Genomic DNA, 22,582 nt, shown 5'->3' with positions numbered 1-22,582 from the left:
CGTTGGCCTCACACACAGAAAGAAACTAAACTTACCATATCTGGGTTGAAACATGTTTTAAGGTTCGGCTCGTGCCATCTTACAATAAGGTGCAGTTAAGCCAATTTTTACTTCTGTGGCAGATATTTAGTTATTCATATTAAACCCTTTGTTTTACTACGAGTGCAATTTACAGTTAGGTTTTGTTCTATATTTCTCTTGAAACGTGTGACATCACTGAAAACTCACCACTGACAGGGAGTGGACACGTAGATGATCTTTAACCCAAATGAGAAGTTGTGTATTTCAAGCTACGCAATGAAATAAAAACAACACAACCTGAGATTGAAGCGTAGCTTTATATGATGAAGTATTCACAGAACATGACACTGATTTCAGACGTTCCTACTGGGAGGTTCCCAGGGTGAAGTTTACATTGATTTCACTTGGTGTAGTTTATTTACAGCATATCATACAAAAGTCCCTTTTAAACTCAACATGAATGTGAAACTGAAGTAAGAAAAGAGCAGAGAACAGAAGGAATCATTAAAACAACAATAAAACACTTGAACTGTCTGATCCCTTTTTAAGATAATGGAATAAGGCACGAGGACGTTTCCATCTTGAAATGGGACGATCGTGCTACTTGTCCTCCAGGACTAAATGTTTCTCTCTGTGGTCAAAATCTGGTTTTAAAAAATGGTTTAAAAACTGAGGACGCACCTCGATGTGGTGAATCAAGATGTAAAACATAAACTATCTCTCTAGTCCCAGTTTGACTCACGATACCTGAGAATTGGCCCAAACCTCTTTCTTTCCCTTTGGTTACACCTGCAGCTTAACATCGTCTTAGTGTTACAGACTGGAAAGTCATGACCGGCCCTTTCCAGGGGCTTTAACTCATGGCTGCTACTAAAGAGGTTCCCAGGGGACAAACCTGAGAAGACAACACACACTGGTGTACACATAAAATCCTTTTACTGCCCCGTCTGAGCAAGTAAATACAAAGAAATGGTTAAAAAAAAAGACTGAGGGGGAAAAACATCTTGAAGAATCTCGAGTCCAGTTGCCTTCGTATATTACTTCAAAGTGTATTTAAGTAATATACAAAGAGGCTCGTTAAAGACAAAAAGCTTTGAAATAATATAATGAGGTGTCACTTTAAGGCATTTTCCCCAGAAGGTGTTTGTGCTGTGCAGCCTTCATCTAAAACAAAAAGACCGGATCCACCTGGCTGGTGATGACACGTTTGTTATTCTAAAGCAAACATTTTTAACCGTTTTAACATTTAAACAAAGTTCAGACTTTGTGAGTCATTGGCTGCAGTCGTCACGTGTTCATCTGGTAACGTGTTGGCACGACTCTCGAGCTGCTAAGACTCTTCAAAGAGTTCACAAGTGAAGAACCAGCGTTTGGCTTCTGTCTGGGGCTTGTGGTGGCGAGTAGAGAATCCTGCAGTGTGAACGAGGCATTACTGGCACTTCCTTAAGGGTTGTAGTGTAGCAGCTTTTGTGTTATCCCAAACTGTACACACAAAAGTGTGAGACAACGTCTTTCTGAAGAGTGTGGACTTTCACTCGGGCAATAAAACTCAAGACGGGTAAAAGAGCTCGAGCAGAGAGATCTGCTCCGGAGGCAGAAATAACAACTGAGAGGAATAATTTGGTTTTAACTGGGAACCCTGAAAACCACAAAGTAAAGGAAGTGGGATCGTTTGTGTTTCACGATATGTTCATCAAGCTTGAACTATCTAAACTGAAAGGATTATCTTATCTAACTAGTTAATACCAGAGCTGACCCTCATGCTGAGACGCCTCGGAGATGAACAGTGTTTCTTTGACTCGGCTCAATTTGTTATTTCGTCTTCTAAAACATTTCTCCTGAACTAAAAGTGCAAATCTGCTTCTGTCACTGCAGCTTGGTCACGACCCAGTTCACAGAAAAACAATCAAGGCTGCTCCTCACTGTTACTGAGCTTTGCGAATTAGCAGCGCCGCCCTACTACCTGTTTACTAAACCCACGATTGTGATTTGTCCATCGTCACACGTCCAAGTCCGGTGCTCGTCCTCCGCCTCAGTCCCCGTGATGGGACAGGGACGTGTGGACGGCCCAGGGCTGCACCGTCCCTCGGCCGAACGCGGCGTAGAACAAGGCTCCGACCAGGTTGATGGAGGCAGCGATGTAGAAGACCGTCTGCCATTCTTCTATGGTGTTCTGCAGGAGAGGCAGCACAGAACTGGTTAGAACGGTGAGTAACTGGTGTAACTGGTGCAACTGGGGATAGAAACTGAGTCACTTTCACGTTGAGTCCAAAAAGTCAAACAATGATCAAAGGTGTTTTTCTGGAGAAACAGAATTTAAATGACATTTCAGATTATTGACGTTGTCCTGTTTTTCCAAATGAGGACATTTAGCCTAAACTTTTTTATTTACCAAATTAACTTTTCATTAATTCATCACCATGTTCAGATGATTTATCAATAAGCTTTGAAACAGTGACGTTTCCAGACAGGTTGTGAGTTTACGTGTGATTCCTACATTAGTGGTGAGGGCTCTTGCTATGACTGGTCCCACCATGCCAGGGATGGTGGCAAAGGTGTTTGTGATTCCCAGCAGAATCCCAGCATACCTGTGGAGATGAACACACAGATTATTAAATGGGATTAATTCACCTGCGAAACTAACAGAAGCATTTATTGTCATGATAATAACAAAGATTATGTTGTTAAATAAGCTTTAACACAATAAATGTCATGTGTACTTAATGTCTTTTAGAAAGTAGTCCTACACAGATCTGCTTTTAATAACGCTGAGATTATTCATATAAAGATCGTACAGTCTAAAAAAAAAATCATTCGCAAGACAAATCTTTTCATATTTCTATATTTCTGAAATAATATTCCCAGAGGTTGTTTCAGTGAAGGAGTTTCTCACGAGGGGGCGATGTCCAGGTGGTTGATGTTGAATCCAGAGGCCGACACTCCACCCAGGGCGGAGGAGATGGTGAGGAAGGTGATCGCCAGGACGTAGTCACAGCCGGTGTAACCCGCAGCCACCAGGAACACGGCCGGCCCGATCATACCTGCAGAGGAACCACTGTGAGCTTCTCTTCTCTCGAGTCAGAGCAACAGAATCCAGGGTTCAGCCGGGGTGTTGGTGTTTCTTACCGATGAGGGAGAACACCTTCCTGACGGTGACCGTGGGCGTCCGGCAGGTTTCCCTCAGGTAGTCTGCAATCTGCCCGCTCAGCACCGCGAACACAGCACAGCCCAGGTAGGGCAGAGCGGAGAGGAAACCATTCTGTGGTGGACGGGAGACAACACATTGTGTGTTCATTTATTTATTAACACATTTCATCAGCAAGTAGAAACCATCATTTATTTTTATTTGATCCACTCATTTTCCTTGTCTACTACTTGGCACAGTTTCAGACAAAGGACAGAAGATGAACTTTCACACCAGGACTTCACATCACTCTGATTTAGATAAATTCTTTAATTAAAAAATAACAGTAGAACAGAAGCTGTGATCACATTGTGTTCACTTTCTTTACATGCGTTTGTGTGTGATGCTGACGCCACCTGCTGAATGCTGAATCCCAGGATGTCGTTCATGTAGGTGGGCAGCAGGGTGAGGAGGGTGTAGAAGGTCCAGTTGTAGGAGAAGTGAGCCACGACGATGGCCCACAGCGGCCTGGAGGTCACGATGGCTCTCCAGGGGATGTAGCCTGCAGATGTGGACAGCTGGATCACAAGGGAAGAGGAACACAGGGACCAGCTGGATCAGGAAGTTCTCACTTGAAAACACACAATTCTGCAAGAACTAATGCGTAGATATATTAATATAAGTAGTGAAGTTTTACTTTGTTTGACTGAATTTATGAAAACAAGCCTCATAGAAGAGAAAAGTGTTTGTTCTATAATCTGCTGCTTCTCCTGGTGGTTTTATATTTTGTTAACTTTTCCTCCCCCTGCTGGACAGAAAAATACTAAATAATAATCCATCTTTATCAGTGTCTAGAGTCATATTCACAGTTTATAGTAAAGTATAGTGATACACTAATAAACAACATAACTTCCATCATTTATCTAACATTTTGAATCCAGCATCAGTGTGAACATGTAGATGATTGAAAGCAGCTGAAAGTCTAAAGGAAACAGATCCTTTATAGGTGTCATGACCGAACAGCTGAGGAAGATTAATAAGAGAATAACTTTATGTAACATTATTATCGGAGATCTGCTGGAGCGGAAACGCCTGAAAGCATCAAACACTGCAGCTACTGTCTCTGCCACAGACGGAAGTTCATCTGAGATATAATCTACAATTACACAACAGCAGCTAAAAACACACAAATAATCACAAATCTAATTCGTCTCTTGTGTAATAATAATCTAATTAAATAAACTGCACTGGAACATCTTTAGTTCCAATCAGGACTCTTTATGAAAAACAGTGTTTGAATACCTGACCAAAAACTTTTAAATGATTTTCTGGATCACGGATTAAGTTGAATTAACTTCTTCTCTATAAGAGACTGAATCTGAATTCCTGTCGAGCTCAGTTCCTCTAGTCTCTGGCTCACACGCGTTCGGACAGAAACTGGACCTGCACCCGGTTCTCAGTCTTTAAAATGTCTGGTTTGTGGTGATACCTCGTTCTTGAGTGAGTTGGTGATGTAGAGTCTCTCCCGCTCTGAGATCCGTGGGTGAGTGTTGGGACTGTCGAAGACCAGAAACGCCCACAAGATGAACCACAGCAGACCATTAGCACCTGGAGGAACACAAGACTTCTTAAACCACATGTGAAGATCGATGATTAAATCCTCCATCACATGAAGGACCCAGGATTTCTGTTTCCTGAACCAAGCAACTTATTATTTCTAATCTCGTGAAACCCACAGAGGAGATAAACTCAACTCGTGACTGGAGGATGAAGAACAGGATGAATGAGGACGCTGCCATTAAAAGACTTTCTTTCCATTTCCCTCTGGAAACATGAACGGTTTCAGAAAAGCTTTTTCTATATTAATGATTGTTATTTATGGTATAATGATGGTAAAAGTCTTCATGATTAATTTACACTACTACAATGTTCTGTACTACATTTATTTATATTTAGCTTTAATACAAAAAACATGGTATAGTAAGTAAAAAAAGGCTCAATCTGCAAATGTGTCTCGTGTGTCATGTGTTGAGTGGCTTGAGGTGTAGTGGGGGTTGAATCAGTTCAGCCAAGTAAACCAGACTCCTTCAGAGAATCCATCTGTCAGCACATTTCTTTGCTAAATCATTGTTTCCACAGAGGGAAGAGGAACAAAGGACCAGACGCTGAAACCGCTCATCTGAAATGTGACAGGTTGTCTTTAGAGGAAGGACGAGAGATAGAGGACAAAAGCAAAGAGATGTGCAAAAATGTGTATTTACAATTAGAACGGTTAAAAACACAATTTGGAAACTTTTCATTCAAATAAAATGGTGTTTTAAGGTGTGAAGTTCTCATTACTTTAAATCTATCATTTTGTAAAAACTTGGCATACAACTAAATGTTTCTGGGCCATGTGCTAAGTGGCTGAAAGGCAACGCTCTACACTTTAAATCAGACCTTATCGGATTGAGGGACAGTTAGTCCACCACTGCTCCTACGAGACCTTACAAAACATCTGCATTTGGTTTATGCGGCCATGGTGGATTTCTCCTCCTCTTCCCCCCCCCCCCCCCTTCCCTGGCAGAACTTACCAAACACGTAGAAGACGTAGGTCCAGTCGAGGTAGAAGCAGATTTCACCAGACAGAGGAAGAGATATCACCGTCCCCAGCTGGGCTCCTGGGGATGGAGGAGAGAACACAAACAGCTGTGAATCACAGAGTGAAACTGATAAGTGATGAATACACAGAGTGAGAGAGACCAGTCCACACATCCACACAGAGAGAGAGACGAGACCAGTCCACACAGAGAGAGAGACCAGTCCATACACACACACACACACAGAGAGAGACCAGTCCATACACACAGAGAGAGAGAGAGAGAGAGACCAGTCAACATGCACAGAGAGAGAGAGAGGTAAAAGTTTTGTAATGTGTTGTAGGAGATCAAAAAGCTACAGTTTTCTATGCATATGAACATTTTTAACTATCACCATTGTTCTCCCCCGGTCTGCTTGGTCTTACCGATGTAGGAGATGGTGAGCAGCCGGCTCCTCTCCAGCGGGGGGGCCCAGGCCGCCCACATGGTGTACATCGCTGGAAACGTGACTCCCTGAAGACAAAGGAGGACATGAAGGAGGAGGACACACGTACAACCAATCATCTGATCATAGGTGTAGACAGACTATCTCTGGATTCATGGGTCTGGCTGTGGGAGCTCAGACAGACAAGTTTAATGCTGATAATTTAATTAAATAAAGCTCATTTCACATACAGCGACAGTACAGCTTGTTTTGATTGGATGGTACAAACAACAGATGAGCAGGAGTCATTTCCTCTTCTCCTACCTCTCCGATCCCCTCCAGCACCCTGACAGCAATGAGGTAGCTTGCACCCAAGTCGGCAGCCACGGGGGTGAGCAGTGTGAAAGCCACAGTTCCCAGGATCCCGAAGCCCATCAGCCACTTGGGTCCGTAGCGGCCGGCCAGATAGCCGCCGGGGATCTGAGTCAGGATGTAGCCGTAGAAGAAGGAGCCCAGGATCCAGCCCTGCGTCTCCGAGTCCCAGTCGTACACACTGGCCTGTCGGGGGGGGGGGGGGACAACGATGAAGCACGGGTGAATATTGTGGCATCATAAAGACATAAAGGGCAGGAAGTTTATTCATGTGTGTGACTATCTTCTTTTTAAAGCCCTTAAATCCTCAGACACAGACACAGTGAACAAACCAGAATGTTATTGTCCCCTGGATCATTTTTTCTGAAACTGACAAACTTCTGAATATGACGTCACCTCCGGCCTCTTGATTCATTAAAACTCTGACGTGCTTTGGTTACACGTGGTCGCAGTGTGACTCATCGTTTTCCAAAGGTCGTTTTAAAGCCCTTCATCGATGACGCTGCTCAGTTTCCACCATCGTCGTTGCTTCTACACGTATGAAGGAAATTCTCTAAACTGGGATTAAACCCCAGCAGCTCTGAGGGAACAGTGAATCATCTTAATAGAATCACATGTTGTGACTCACCGTGTGGTTGTGTTGGGGCCGTGCAGGGTTTGCATGAGCCGGACACACTGTGCCGCTGTGGTTGGCGTCGGCCTGGTGGGTGATGTTCAGCATGTCCACCATGGCCACGCTGAGGTTCACCCTCAGAGAATAGACCACGAAGAAGCCGTAAGAGGAGAGCAGGGCCAGGCCATAGCGGGAGGAGCAGCACACGGGAGCTGCAGTGATGAGATAACATGTTTGATAATACTGTGCAAGTATTAATTCGATCCGTGCTGAGTTTTTGAATTGGATAAAAGGAAACATGGTTAATATTCAACATCAAAAGCTTTAGGAAATAAACGATTTGTTCATTATTCAAGCAGCAAAACGCCAAAATCCGCTGCTTCTGGTTTTGAATCATTTCTTTTTGTGATTTCAGTTCTTCACTCGGGTATATGTCAGGTCTTCTCCAGACTATTTTCTTAAGTATAATTTAGTGCCTGAGAAGGATGGTGGATTAAACATAGTGTGGAACTACCTGATGATAAGTCGTGATGTAAAGTTCCCACTGCTGATGCTTATTGCTCATGATAAAGTGCTGAAGCACAGTTCTCCCTCTGTCTTTTCACCTCTGGCTCTGCTGAGCCGACCAGTTTAACGTGCATATGACAAATAAAAAGTTGAAACTCATAAAAGATAATGAGTGTCTCTCACAGCTCTGTCCTGTTCCTGCTGGATGTCCCTCAACTCGTGACTGGAGGATGTAAAACAGGATGAACGTGGACGGAGCCAATAATACTTTTTTTTACATCTTCCTTTGGAAACAGGACAACGAACCGTTTAAGAGCTTTTTGTAAATTAATCATCTATTGATTTATGGTATAATTTGTGTTATTTGTTAAAGTACTTGTACTGTGTTTAAGTACTTTCTTGAGTAAGCATTTAACTCTACTTTTAGAAAATCCTTTATGCTCTACTCTGTTACATTCACGATGGAAATTCACTCCACTGCATACACCTACACATTTTGAGATTCGGTTTTTAAACAAAAAACATATTCTATAATAGTTCAAATTTATCTCCACCTTGAACAACAACACCACTGAGCACCACTTGTTTATAAACACACATATAATTATGATTAAACAACACAACATTTGCTCAATCTGCACGATAAGCACGTTTACTTGTAATAGTTCAGTGATTCTATTTGCAGAAAATTCTGAATGCATGCATATGATTGAAAGTATGACGTTGCAACTTTTACTTCACTTTTTAAATTGTGATAAGTGTGCTTCCTCAAAACAGAATTCACCCTAAACTTTTTCAAACTTTTACCACCACGATGGACTTTTGTTTGAAGTCATAATGCAACAACCACTAAAGGTTTTGTTTAACCATTAATATAAAAAGTTGTGTTTCAATGTGAGTTTGTTAGCCTTGCAACACAAACAGTTGTGTTACTCTTAACTCACTGGATGAGTTGTGATTTTTTGTTTTACATTGAACCGCCCTGTGTTCATTGTTGTTGTAGATAAACAGAGTGTCAGTCAGTGCTCGTGTTGTTTTGTTGTTGTTGTTGTTGTCATGCACGTCTCTCTGTGTCAACCCACAGCTGCTGGAGTTCGAACTAGTTCTTCTCGATGAGACTTTAGAAACAGCGCAGGTTTGAAACATATGTTTACGAAGCTACATGCTACATGCTACATAGGAGGGTTAGCACCAGAGCTAGCGGTTCTTACCTCTGTGCACTTTGTCCTCGTGTCCCCGGTGGAGCAGCGGTGTGTCCGGCTCGTCCTCCACGTCCGAGCTGAACCGAGACATGTTGCACTGAGGGTTCGAATCCCTGAGATCTACAGGGACCTCACACATACACTCTGCACCCGGAGCTAACAACAGCTAAATGCTAAATGCTAGCCCCTCCCTCCACTCAGCTGAGCGCACTACCTGCCCACTGACGTCATACCATACCGGAAATACATCCTGGATTAAACCACTGGTTCAGACAAGGTAATATTAATAATAATCAACATTGATAAATAATAATTAAAAAGTCAATAATCAATATGAATACAAAATAATTCTGTCAATATTCAATATGAATAATAAAGTCTGCACCTCGTGACACAACAAAAAAAACACACACACACACAAACACATTTAGTTTCTCAATATCTTTAAATTTCTCTCTCTCTTCCTACGTCACCCTGCTCCCTCCTCCTCCTACTGTGACATCACACAGATGCGGCAACCTTGTGTTTTGATGACGTGTAATCGAACGCCTTCTAGTTCGAATCTCCACGTTGTTGAGATGACGTCATTTAAAGTTGATATGATCGAACGTGTAACGTCACGGATTGGCGACTTCCTGTTGCGTTATCCGTAACATTCCGCCTTAACTTATTTTTTGTGGAACTGGTATATATAATTATATATCATGTTCCACAAAAAACTGAACTGTTGTTGTACTGTTGCTAGAAAAAAAAGATAAAACAAAATTATAAAAAAAAAATATACTATATACAATGTTTCCCTATTAATACATTATTAAGATAATAATCAATATTAATGGTAAAACACAGATTTTAATGTTATTCATGAGCTGCTGAAGATGAATTAGTTATTCAAATTTTACTGCAAAAGTAAAAATACCACTAAAACTATCAAAAAGAATTTAAGCAATATTAATTAAAGTTATTGTATTTAAAAGTGACAGTTGGCTTCAGCGGTGTCAAGAGTTTGTCTTTGGTAGATTCAAGGCTCTGGACAGGGACAGTAAAAAACTACAGAGACAGAAGGACAATGATGTTTTTCTTTTATGCAGAGACGAACGGGACAGTTCATTGTCCTCATGGACACTCACATGTAACCACAGAGTGACATGAAGCTGTTTGTCTTCAGGGGTTTGGACCGAGGACACAAAGAGACGGAGACACAGGAGGAGCAGACGGACAGAATGTTTATCTGACGTCTGACTTCACAAATAAGAATTAAATGTTCTTAAAAGTCCTCTAGCGTTGGTTGTGTTGTTGGAGTTGTGAGTAAATGTTCTTCTTCTGGGGAATCCCATGGCCAGAGGCTGTTTGAGCTGCTGACCCTTTGACCTCTGACGTCCACTTGAAGAGGCGTCATAGGAGAGAAGGACACACACAGGGGATCACAGTGTGTGTGTTCCTGCAGTGAAGAGACTCACACTCCTGACCTGTTGAATGGAAGCTCCAGTAAGAAGCACAGATACCTGCTCAGCAACACAAAGTCAACAGGAGCATTGAATCCATTTCCCCCTGATCAGAGCTGCTGTGTCCATCACTTCATCAACCGCCAGTCACGCCTCCTTCCATCTAATGAGTTAGCAACAGTATGTGACTGCATGATGGATGAACGCCCCCCCCCCCCCCCCTCCCCTGATCTTCCTCCTGTGTCCCTCAACTCTGTGAAGACAAGGCTCTGTTTGTGCAGAGAGGAAATCATAGGACTCACATGCTTCAGAGGAGAGAAGCCAGTGATCCCAGCAGAGGACAGGGTTTGTTCAGAGGAGGGGACGGCAGGCGGAGAAGGAGGAGGAGGAGCAGGCCGGAGTCTTCCTCAGCGGGACGAGGACGTCAGACATGGACAGCAGGGAACGGGATTGGACCAGAGAGGACTTAAACATGGAAAATGGAAAAACAGAAGAAATGCTGGAGGGTGTGTCAGAAGGTAAAACAGGTGCCACACAACTTTTGAGCAGTTCTGTGTGTTTTTCTGGAACTGTTCATCAAAGTCGAAGCTAATTCATTTGTCTCTTCCGTTAATTGATTAATTTGCTGATTGGTTGTGAGTCACACCGTCACTCTCAATGCTGGTAAAACCTTTATGGATTTTTCTTTTACCATCCACTGCTGCTGGGGCCCACTGGGATTCGTCCCAGTATGACTAGTCGAGTATTATCGAGGAGGCGCATCAGGGAACATCAGGTGACGCTGCACTGGAGCCGTCACCTCATCCAACATGACTCTGTTCAATTCTTCTGAAAAGATCAAACTCTGTAGATTGATGATAAGGCACTGGTCCTCGGCTACAATCACGAGTATTTCCTTATTTCTAAATCTGATCTGAAAATATAATTTGATTAGGTCATAGTCACGCTGCCATAGTGTCGTGTCCTCCTCATGAGTTCATCCTGTTGAGATGTTTGAACTTCTCCTTCAAGCACAACACGAGTCACCGGCTCACAGGACCAGTTATCATCACACATCTGGATCGTTCCATTCTCAGCGATGGAGCCGGAGGAGCAGGAGAAAGACGTGCATCAGAAAATTGAGTCTGACTGATTCTGAAATAACGTGGCTGATTATCATACTTATATTTGAGAGTTATGGACAAACTGACCTTTTTTCCATCAGACATTTTGACTCACACACTCATGAACAGTGGCTGTGAGTCAATGAGTGAATCAGAGCCTGGAACCAGCTCCACTAAATTAAATCTGTGGTTTTCTGGCTCTGAAAAGAGAAAATGTCTCTGAAGTGAGAAAATGTTTTAAAGCAACACTAGGTAACTTGTACTGAGCAGCAGCGCCCCCTGCAGTCACAGGTGAAGGGTTCATTATTTTGCGCTGTGTGTTGTGTAAGTGGTTTTCCGGTGGAGACTATCATGGGTGGTGGATATTACCCATGATCCTCCGCTTCCTGAACCAGAAGAGGTGCTGGTTTTTAATAACGTCAGAGTGTTTTTAACTGATCTCAGTTCAGCTTCACAATCATCTGGAGCTGACTGTGACAGTTGAAGCTGAGACTCTCAGTCAGTTCTTCTCACAGGAGATGGAACCCACTCTCCAGAGTCACAGAGAACAGACGCTCAGAGAGGAGGAAACTTTCTCCAGGTTAGAAATCGGTGGAACATCAGACTATATTTAATGAAGCTGTTGTTTTATGGTATAAAATTGTTGGCATCTCCTAGCAGAGAACATATCCCTGATCAATACGCCGCTGGAGTCGTCCTCAGTCTCCTGCCTCTGGTTTCCCTCTTTGTCTGAAGGTCTGACGTCTCTCTGGCTCCTCGGCTCTCGGGCCTGAAACAACTGAGACCAGCAGCACAACCCAAAGTCGTCAGAGGAGATTTGTGTCCTGCAGACGGAAGAAAGACTTCTTTGTGTGTTCCTCCCTTTGCTCTCTCACAGTTTGGAAAGGTTGCGCAGCACAGACGTGGCACATTGTTTTCTAGCGTGCCTCGTTAATTATGCATGATAATATATGTTGAGTGGCCACATATTTCCGAGGACCCCTTTTCATATGAAGTCTGTGGAGAGGGACCCTCGTCAACCTTGACCGTGGCTTCCCAGAGACATTTCCACAGTAACCAGCAACTTTGTGCTTTAATACAACCAGTTAACTGTGAGGACACACACATCGTAAATCTAGTATTTCCTCCAACACTCCGACCATTTGATAAACTTGAGCAGCAACACGCTCCTGCAGCTACAGAGGATCCATGAGTCCGTCAGGCGACGCCCCCCCGAGCGGCTGTCTACAGGGAACAGGTCCCTCATGGACCTCGAGTCACCACAGAGCCACAGGAGAACTGGTGAACGAGCCGAGGAGATGGTGCGTGTGGTTGCAGGGTGTTTTTCTGATGCTGCACAAAGTGTTTCTGAGAAGAAGAAGAAGAAGCGTGTAGCACTTCCACATGACTGCACCCCCCCCCCCCCCCCCCCCCCCCCCCCGACTTCTGTGGCATAAAATATTTGTCATGAGCTCGGCTGCAAATGTGTTTATCTCAGACACACGCCAGCCACCACACACTTATTAATCTGCCCTGATAAAAAAACATGAACAACAGCGAATCCAAAAAGATAAGATTTAATAACAAGGCTGTACTGTGTACTGATGGTGTGAGTGTATTTTAATATATATATATATATATACTGCGGCTGATGAGATTTGATTAATACCTTGTGAGATGAGATACTAAAGAGCCATTGAAGGTAGAAAATAGAAAAAAATAGGCAATGAAATATAACTAAAATTAAATATGAAGTACATAATATACACATTTTATTACAGTACGAATAGAGAAGGATCAATAAAGTGCCAAACATTATATTGCACTGTGTTCTAACTGAGGTCTTTTTGTCTTTTGTAGATAAACACGAGACCGTGGAGGAGCCGAACCTGGAGATCGCTCAGGTGACCATCACTTCACCAGCATGACTTTTTGTTTTTACTGTTAATACTTAATCCAACACGTCTCCTGTCAGTCAAACCCTGCAGCAGTCAGGGTCAGAGGTCACAGATAGGTCAAAGGTCAGGTCATGTGACCAGCTTTAAAGATCAGACCGACTGCACCTCAGGCGTTTTTACATCTGTAATAATAATAATAATAATTCAATCCACAAGTAAAAACACATAGAAATAACAAAAGCATTCATAAAAATAAAAACACAGTCATAGAAACTCATGACCACCCAATAAAAATAACTGCAAGAACTAGAATTATGTGAAATCATGATAAAGCCGATAAAAATAAAAGAATAAATCCAAAACCAAATAGTTTCATCCCATAAGGGAAGCAGTTGAGAGGATAGAAGAGAACATGTAGCATCGAAGCTCCTCCTCTCATCTTTGTGCTTTTTGTGTGAAACATGTCTCATGAGGACGAGTTCCATGTCTCATGGGTCTCATGACGTGTGGTCACAGCAGGACGTGAGACTAACGCAGAACGAATGCTTCAGGATCTCTGCGTGAGTTTTGAAGCAGGATTCACTGAACGTGAGCCGATGACTCTGATCCCAGTTTAACCAGTTCCACCCACTGACTGTCGTAACAGGAAAAAAGAAACACAGAAGAGAAACGTGACAGTTTTCAGATCAGGTTCTGAATGTGTCTTATTAATATAATTGTGTCTCTCTTATTAACCACACAACACTTTGTCCCCATGAACTGTCTCATTCAAAAGAAACCACTACATTGGCTAAATCTGCATCCGACATAATAAAATAACGATGTTATGATTTGTTATTGATATCTATAAATAATTAACAGTGTAGTGGAGCTGCAGCCCGAAGGTGCAGAGACGTACAGTAACATGGTGGAGCTCCGATAGCATCAGAGAGGAGGCGAACTGGACAGACGCTCCATTCAGTCGACTGCCTGATGCCTTTCACATGACTGAGAGAGCCAGCGAGGGAGAGAGGGAGAGAGGGAGGGAGGGAGGGAGAGAGGAAGAGAGATGGAGGAAGATAGGGGGAGCCGTAACCAATCATGTTATGTTCCCATGAGCTGATTCACTTATCCCTGTAGAATAAATTCAATCAGCTCATATGAATGCGAACACCCAGGATTGGAAAGGCAGAGATGGGGGGGGGGGGGGGGGGGGGGGATGAAGAATGCAGCGCTTATTGATTATTAGGGAGGAGATGAGTCTCTTTTAAATTCACGAGATCTGCACTTTTATTTTGATCCCAGAAATATCTGTCCCCTGATCCCAGACCTGCGTCCAACCAAGACTGGTGACGATCTGTCCTGTAGTTTCTGTGGAATCCTGCTAACAAACAAACAAACAAACAAACAAACAAGTAAACAGACAAAAGTAGAAACTCGTTGGTTGAGGTAGAACATCTTTAAGACTAATCCACTGCAAAGACAGGAAAGAGTCGATAAGCAGAAGTACAAATGATAGAAACAACATCTGCTGATGAGATAAGATCAACGAGAAGACTTCACATGATTCTCTGGTTCTTACAGTAGATAAAAACAGGAAGTGGTCTAAATTATTCATATGTCCTAAATATAATCCTCCAACATATATTTGACCCTTAATGTATCTGGTCAAGTCAAATAAACAAATAATTACTTAACTTTTCACTATTGTGAATTATCCCCTGAATAGATTATTAAAATGTTGATTTTTTTATGTTGCAATGTTAAATAAATAAAATAATATAAAAACATATTCTTGAAGAACTTAAGGGAAATCTGACTCAAAGACTTTGTTGGTATTGAAATGAATAATTAAATGAGGGAAATTAATTTGAAAGAGTTTAAATTCTCCTCCTCTCGTCTGAGGCGTCACGGTCCCAAACCTGCGATGATAACATGACGTGTTGGTCTTGTGATGCAGCTGCAGGGCCTGGTGGCTGAGCTGCGCGAGGGGCTCCACGCCGCTCTGACGGAGCTGCATGACCTGCACCAGAGGGACCACGGCCTGGAGGAGAAGCTGCAGGCGCATCAGACCGACGTGGACGACAAGATCATGGGCCTGAAGAACTCACTCAACACCTTCAAGGTGATGAAGACCATGATGCCTCTGCTCAGCTGCTGTGGAACCGGACCTCCCTCCTAATGAGTTTCACTTACTTCATGACAAATTAAAACATGGCGTCACGATGTGTTTGCAGGAGGAGCTGAATGTGGCTCTGTTCCACATTAAGGACGTGTCCAGCCGACAGAGGGAGGTTCAGAAGAAGATGGAACAGCTGCAGACGGACAACAGCAGTGACGTCATCTCGGTTCCACACAGGTACGAGTCAGCATCTTTCACTTTTACTTCCTGTTTATGTGATGATGTACAATAATCAATCCAGTGTCTAGTGATACTTTTTAAATGCCCTTGAGCAAGGTGCAGTTTTGGCAAAGATGCAAAAAGATCAGTTTTTTTATGAATCTTTGTATAAATCAGTGTTTTCCTCTTGTTCTGTTCTTTCCTCTCTGCTGATTGGTCCTGAAGCAGAAAGAGCTCCAAGGCAGATGTGCTCCCGGGGGAGGAACACATCTGTGTGGCCGGCCAATCAGAGCTCAGCGTTTTCCAACACTTCTTCTCCAGCCTGCCACATGGTGGGTCGTCCCAGAGGAGCAACACATCACCACAGAGTGAGTGAGTGTGGGAGAGAGAGAGAGAGTGTGTGTGTGTGTGTGTTACACTTTACTTTAAACACACATATTTGAAGTTTTTATTAACATTAGTGTTTCTTAATATGCAGTATTTGTCAGCAATTCAAACTGTATATTATATACTTACAAACACGTTTTATGCAACTGTGGTACTATTCTATCGTTCATTGTGTACTTATACACCACACCTCCTTATAGTTGTTGACAAACATTAACTTAAGACTATATTATATTTCTTTATAAACCATGAATTAAATAATGATATCCTGGTTGTAAATAATAAACATTTAAAGTAAAGTGTGGACATAGTCTCAAGTCTACACTGTAAAACTGAAGGATATGGAGGTGAGAGAGAGACATACTCACCTGTGTGTGTGTGTGTGTGTGTGTGTGTGTGTGTGTGTGTTGCAGCCTTTGAGCAGGAGGTGCAGCTGCAGAGAGGTTGTCCATCCTGGGGGGAGAGGAAGACGAGCAGAGACGACCCAGATGCCCTCACCAGTCCAACTGAACCCAGTAGGATATATATCAAAGACACATGTTATACTTATATATATATTATATATATATATATATACAGTAAATGACAGATGTGTGAAGCTGCTGCAGTTTGAGATGAAGCCTGTTGGTTTCCCTGTGTGAGCAGGTAAGAGGCAGAGAGCTGCTCTGGAGCTGCTGGAGTCAGAGAGAGTCTACGTCTCCCACTTGTCTCTGCTGCTGAAGGCCAACATCTCCTTCAACGGGTCGGAGCCCATCGCCCCCAAGGACAAGCGGTGAGACCACGCAAACACCACATGAGTGTGACAGGGATCAAACCACCGACATTCTGGTTAGTGGACGACCCGTGGAAACACAGAATCAGGAGCAGACATCAACGACTTTATCTGACTTAGAAAAGTTCTTGAATGCTTTGAGTCAGGAACTCAACAAATATCACAGACTACAATAGTTTTACACAGAAACACAAACACACACACACACACGCACACACCGACACACACACACACACACACACACTCACACACACACACAGTATTTATTCCCGGAGCGGCTGCTGATCTAATTTGAGAGCTGACAGCGAGAGCGGAGCAGGAAATGAACAAATCAAATGAAGGCAGGTTACAAACACCAGTGAGACAGAGAGGACGCTCTGTTGAACCCTCTGTAATGTGATCAGTGCTCACGTGGTCACGATGACCTGACGCACACATGAAAAGGTACAACTGGGTCGAACGGTATTTGTAAATGATTGCATTTGTGTAAACTCGATTTAGCTGCTGCCAGATGTTTGTCACATACGATGGCACAATGATTAGTCAGAGAGTTAAACTTGGATCACGAACATGGAGCCGGGGTCGTTTGTGTTCACCTCCACACACCAGGCGGCTGCGAGGGCGGAAGTAAATATAAATGTATTTAAACAATTAGAAAAACTGATATATTACATGAAAAAGTGGAGAAAAATCCATGACATCAAGTCTCCAAAAACATGCTTTTCCTCATTTGGTGTCTTGAGTGATTTTTCTATAAAGGAGGAACATGTTTAATTCATAAATATCCTTGTGTGTCTTATCTTATACACATACTTTGATTGGGACCTATACTGCCACCAGCCATCAGGGGGCGATCCACATGATTTGGCTTCACTGTCACGTCGTCCATCTTTACAAACGATCTCTGCAGTTAATTAAATATTCTGTTAAATGATTCTCCTTCCTCTCTCGTCTTCAGTCCGTTTCCCAGCTCCCTGAGGTTTCTCATCCAGCAGCATCTGGAGCTGCTCCACACTCTGCAGGAGCGAGTGCTGAAGTGCCAGTGGCAAGGCATCATGGGGGATGTGTTCATGAGGCTGACCAGCACAGAGGTACACACAGAATCACACCGCGTCATGAAACGTGGAACAACCACGAGTGAGAATAAGTCTTACTGGTGTTTTTTTTCATTTCACCACCATCTTTAACATTTTCTAACGTAGTCTTATATCATATTTTTCAACAAAACCTGAAAAGAAGCGTTTATAAAAAATGAGCCCTGATCCTGCTTCCTCCTCGATTCATAACTCGGGAGCTCTCAGTGCTGCTCCAGGACGGTTCCTGTGAACGGGTCACAGACGGCTCGGCCTCGTGATTCTCCATTTATAATGAATCAGAATCACATTGGCAGCCATGACGGACATTAGATGAAATGTCAAATTCCTGTGCACGAGGAAAGTGAACTCAGTCGGTTTTATCAACAGACAGAGGAAACGTTATCCAGCTCTGCAAGTCGGGTCAAAGTATTCATGACCAGTGTGAATATATGAGGAAATAAAAAAGCATTTCCTGAATGTCACAAAGGTTTTACTGTGATATTGTCAGAGTGCTGCTGAAAGCCTCAAGACTCAAGTCTCAAGACTCAAGATTCAAGACTCAAGATTCAAGACTCAAGACTCAAGACTCAAGACTCAAGACTCAAGATTCAAGACTCAAGACTCAAGCCTCAAGCCTCAAGATTCAAGACTCAAGACTCAAGCCTCAAGCCGACACAATACATGGAACTAATGAGAATATTGTGTTAAAGCCAACGTGTCGCTGATCAACTGTTAGTGAGTCAGAGGAAATGCAGTAATTACTAAGAACAGCTATTTAAAAATATAGAGAGAGAGAGAGAGAGAGAGAGGGAGACAGAAAGACAGATAAAAAAGATGTCAAGTAAATTGTTTTAGTTTTAACTTGAGCAGCAGCTTAAAGTTGAGTTTCAGTTTGTTTCTCAGTCAGTGAACAGAGGAGGTGGAACACGTGTGTGGATGATGCTCTATGTCAAACGTCTCTGTGTCTCCTCTGCAGAGCGACTTCTTGGATTTCTACGTGTCCTACCTGAAGGAGCTTCCAGACTGTTTGTCCGTCGTCTCCATGCTCGCATCCAGCTCCATGAAGACCTCTGCCCTCCTGGAGGTAAAACCAGAGAGAGTGACACAAGTCAGGATGTGACAGGATCACTTTATTGTGTTGCTGTATTGTAACTCTATTTGAACTGGCGCTGCTCCTTCTAGAGCGACATAATGGGCGACGAATCCAAACCCTCCCTCCACACTCTGCTCCTCCAGCCGGTCCAGAGGATCCCAGAGTACCTGCTGCTGCTACAGGTGGGATACAACACACACACTCACACACACACACACACACACACACACACACACACACACACACACACACACACACACTATTAAAACTTCATCCAGGTCTGCACAGAATTTGATTTGTTCTTCTTTAAACCAGAGTGAATCTTTCCACCAGGTGTCCTGGAAATCCACTCAGTTGTTTTTGGATAATCTTGCTTATGAATAAACAAATAAACAAATAAACAAACAACAAACAAACCAATTGACAAAAACATAACCTTCTTGGATGATGTAATAATATTTTAGGCTCTGAAAGGAATAGATTAATATACACTGATCCCCTGAAACTTGCATCCGTTTATTGTATAAGTTAAGCGTGTGTGTGTGTGTATCTGTGTGTGTGTGTCTCTCTGTGTGTATGTGTCTCTGTATGTGTGTGTGTGTGTGTGTGTGTCTCTCTGTTTGTGTTTGTGTGTGTGTAGGGGCTGCTGAGGCAGACTGAAGCCGAGCACCCAGACTACTACCTGCTGCTGGTGTGCATCCAGCAGTTCCGGACCTTCACCGCTCAGTACCACCACCTGCTGCAGCACAACCAGGAGCTCCTGCTGCACAACCGCCAGGAGGTCAAGAGGTCAGAGTCACAGTAGCTTCATCACAGGCCTGCTTCAGAGGCAACACCAGACGATTCCTGAGCGTTTGAGCCTTGTGCCCCCTGCAGGTCGACTATGAAACAGCTGCTGATGACAGTAGAGAGTGGGATTAAAAACAACAACATCGGCTCTCCGTACCCGTGCAGCAGCGCCGCCATGCTGTGAGTATCTGTCCTGCAGCTGCAGCTCTATAGGACTCATCTGAAACTTATGAATGTGGCCACTTGGGGGCAGAATCCCAAACATCAACTTGGTCTCCACTCGTCTTTACGTTCTGAATCTGCTTGATTGTGAATCTTTCCACCGGAGCAGAGAACATGCGAACCAGGTGAAGCGCAGCAAGCAGCGGCTCCTGGAGCAGATCCGGTCCCACCGGTTCCAGGAGTGGGATCGAGACCCGGATTCTCACTGTTACGACTCGGAGTGGCCGTCCCAGCTCCCGTTCTTCAACCCGGTCCTGGACTCACGGAACCACAAGCCCACGGGTCTGTTGACGATTAGAACAGAAGCTTCCTGTTGTGGTTTCTGTTAGATTAAAAATATACTTTGAGCAGCAGGAAAGCTTTGAGTTGCATTTGGCAAATCTTGCATCAGTATGTTAGAAAATAAATGTTTTTCAGATATCAGTGAAATAATCTCTCACACACAAACACACACACACACACTTTTTTTCCAGGTTATCTGGAGGTAAGAAAATAAGCAGGATTAGAATTTGTCTTTAAATCTTTCTTTTATCTTCCATCACACAAATAGTTCAAATAACAAATGAGTGGGACACTCTTGTGTTGTTTATTCTACCCCCTCAATGATGACAAGCTCTTCAAGCCTTCACACAAAAACACACTCACACCCTTTGTAGTTCTGTTGCTTTTGGGACAGTCACACCTTCAGGGACTCAATCAACCGACCTTTGACCTTTCAGGTCTGGGCAGTATCCCGGAGAGCGAGTCGACTGAGCGCTCCATGTCGTGTCAGCATCATCTTCCCTCCAGAGCGGCCGACTTCCGTCAGGTTCAACCCGGCTCTGCTCTGGCCGATGCTCTGGGGGAGTTCCTCCTGCCTCCGGACCCCCCGGGGATGGAGAGCCTCTACGAAGAGGACGGCCGGTCCCTCCACGACGTCTCCATGTTCGACCAGTGCTCCTCGGCCTCCTCGGATTCCTCCATCGACATCGCCTTCGTGAAGTGCCCCAAGGCCCCGGCCGCCTCGCACCACGCCATGGCATCGAACGTGTCCACGTCCCGAGACGTCTTCGGCAACGGCGGAAGCCACGGCAATGGTTTTGGCAAACTGCCCAACCGAGGCTGCGTGTCTCCGGACGAGGCTGTGATGATGCGCCGCCATCAGCATCGCCCCCTTCAGGCCAGCCAGCGTAAGAGCAAGGTGAGCTTTCTTTGTGGTGAGCTACCTGTGAATACGTAACGTCCACATGTGTGAAAGTCACAGAGTACGTCCTCTCCACCGTGCAGTCCCTGAACGGCCTGCAGATGGACAACACGGTGAGCGGCCTGGACGGGGCCCCTCTGTCCGACCACCTCCAGAGAGTCGGGCTGGGCAGCCACGCCAAGCTGGAGCGCCAGGGCAGCAAGGGCAGCAAAGGGTGTGCCACGCCGTCCCGTAAGGGCCACAGCCCCATGGGGAGCCGGGCGGACGCCGACAAGCAGAGCGGGGATCTTCACGGGCTGCTCAGCATTGTGGGTATCAGCTGAGAGACAAACGCACCTAATGGATGATACCGGATGGAGCTCAATGTAATGTTGTGTTTAAATCCCATCAGGACTCCGGGATCCAGTCGTGGGGCGACGAGTCAAAGTGGAGGACGGAGGAGAACAACCACTCCCACTTCAGTGAGAGGAGTCGGAAGCAGGACAAAGGAGGCTTCAGGAGCTCCTTCAAGAAACTCTTCAAGAAGAAGTGAGTGGTACTGTAAGAACGTAAAAGAAAGAGCTAAGGAATCCTCCAGAGTTCCTTGAAGGACGCAAAGAGAATTGAAGTGAAAGAAAAGCACAGATGATGAAGACGTAGAGTTCTTCCTCGTTGACCTGGAGTCAGATTAACCCTTCGTCCTTCTTTCCCAACAGGAGCAGTGATGAGAAGAAAGACAAAGGTGGAGAGAAAGCAGCAGAAAACCAGAACAGCTGTGACCACGAGACGTCAGGGAAGAATTCCAAACTGGTTCATCTGGAGATAAACCGTGGCACAGCCGTGTGAAGGCCGACTCCACCGCACAGAGGATCTCTGTGTGAGGCAGGATCTCTGTGTGAGGCCAAGGGACGTCTCAGTCACAGCTGCTGTATAAATGTACAGGTAGAAGCCATATTTCCTCTAGAGTATAAATCAGATTTTTTATGTAAAAACACAAAGTCCAGCCCCCGGCCTTCACACTGCACAGAAACTATATGACATTGTGGATAACACCATTTTCTTTTTTATTATTATTATTTCATCATTCTTACGTTAAAAGGCACAAACAGACACACAGGTTTTTTATTTTAAATTCATTAAGCTACAACTTCACAGCTCATTTGAATAGGTTGTTACACTACTCCACCACTAGATGGTGTACTTTAACACTCTCTGCTCTCCCTCCAGTTAACGTCTCGTTTAAAATCCAACTTTTAAACTGTGAACATTTTCCTGCTGATATTTTTCATGGCTGCTCAATTTCCCATAACTCATAACTTATTATATTGTGCATATAGTCACGAGAACAACTGGTATTCTATTCTTATTTCTGTATTTTTCGGACGTTTTGTTTAAATAATTAAAAATAATTGATGATCAAATGTTTTTCTTAGACAGTTAATTCAATGCACTGAATACATTGTGTTGTTGAAAGATGAATGTGACGTCAAGTTC

General features: G+C 43.9%; 2 protein-coding genes across 2 annotated transcripts; one reads left to right on the top strand and one right to left on the bottom strand.

Annotated features, from left to right (window-relative positions):
• Positions 1–319: 319 nt before the first annotated feature.
• On the bottom strand, positions 320–9,144 carry slc17a5 (solute carrier family 17 member 5). Its single transcript, XM_053436730.1, has 11 exons — positions 8,852–9,144; positions 7,149–7,345; positions 6,473–6,706; positions 6,150–6,237; positions 5,719–5,805; positions 4,635–4,753; positions 3,562–3,723; positions 3,148–3,280; positions 2,915–3,062; positions 2,519–2,609; positions 320–2,194 (listed from the first exon to the last, which is right to left on the bottom strand). Exons 1-11 carry the CDS (start codon positions 8,979–8,981, stop codon positions 2,054–2,056), a joined length of 1,530 nt encoding a protein of 509 aa, XP_053292705.1. The 5' UTR covers positions 8,982–9,144; the 3' UTR covers positions 320–2,053.
• Positions 9,145–10,759: 1,615 nt separating this feature from the next.
• On the top strand, positions 10,760–22,582 carry arhgef33 (Rho guanine nucleotide exchange factor (GEF) 33). Its single transcript, XM_053436751.1, has 17 exons — positions 10,760–10,805; positions 13,230–13,273; positions 15,207–15,371; positions 15,484–15,605; positions 15,813–15,955; positions 16,388–16,489; positions 16,620–16,746; positions 17,705–17,837; positions 18,799–18,906; positions 19,005–19,097; positions 19,556–19,704; positions 19,792–19,884; positions 20,036–20,208; positions 20,646–21,106; positions 21,193–21,417; positions 21,501–21,637; positions 21,805–22,582. The coding sequence occupies exons 1-17, from the start codon at positions 10,760–10,762 to the stop codon at positions 21,932–21,934; spliced, it is 2,451 nt and encodes an 816-aa protein (XP_053292726.1). The 3' UTR covers positions 21,935–22,582.

The sequence above is a fragment of the Pleuronectes platessa genome, chromosome 12 (genome assembly GCF_947347685.1).
Source record: "Pleuronectes platessa chromosome 12, fPlePla1.1, whole genome shotgun sequence".
NCBI lineage: Eukaryota > Metazoa > Chordata > Actinopteri > Pleuronectiformes > Pleuronectidae > Pleuronectes > Pleuronectes platessa.
Note: the sequence above shows the minus strand (reverse complement) of the source record. Positions and strands in the feature narration are given on the sequence as shown.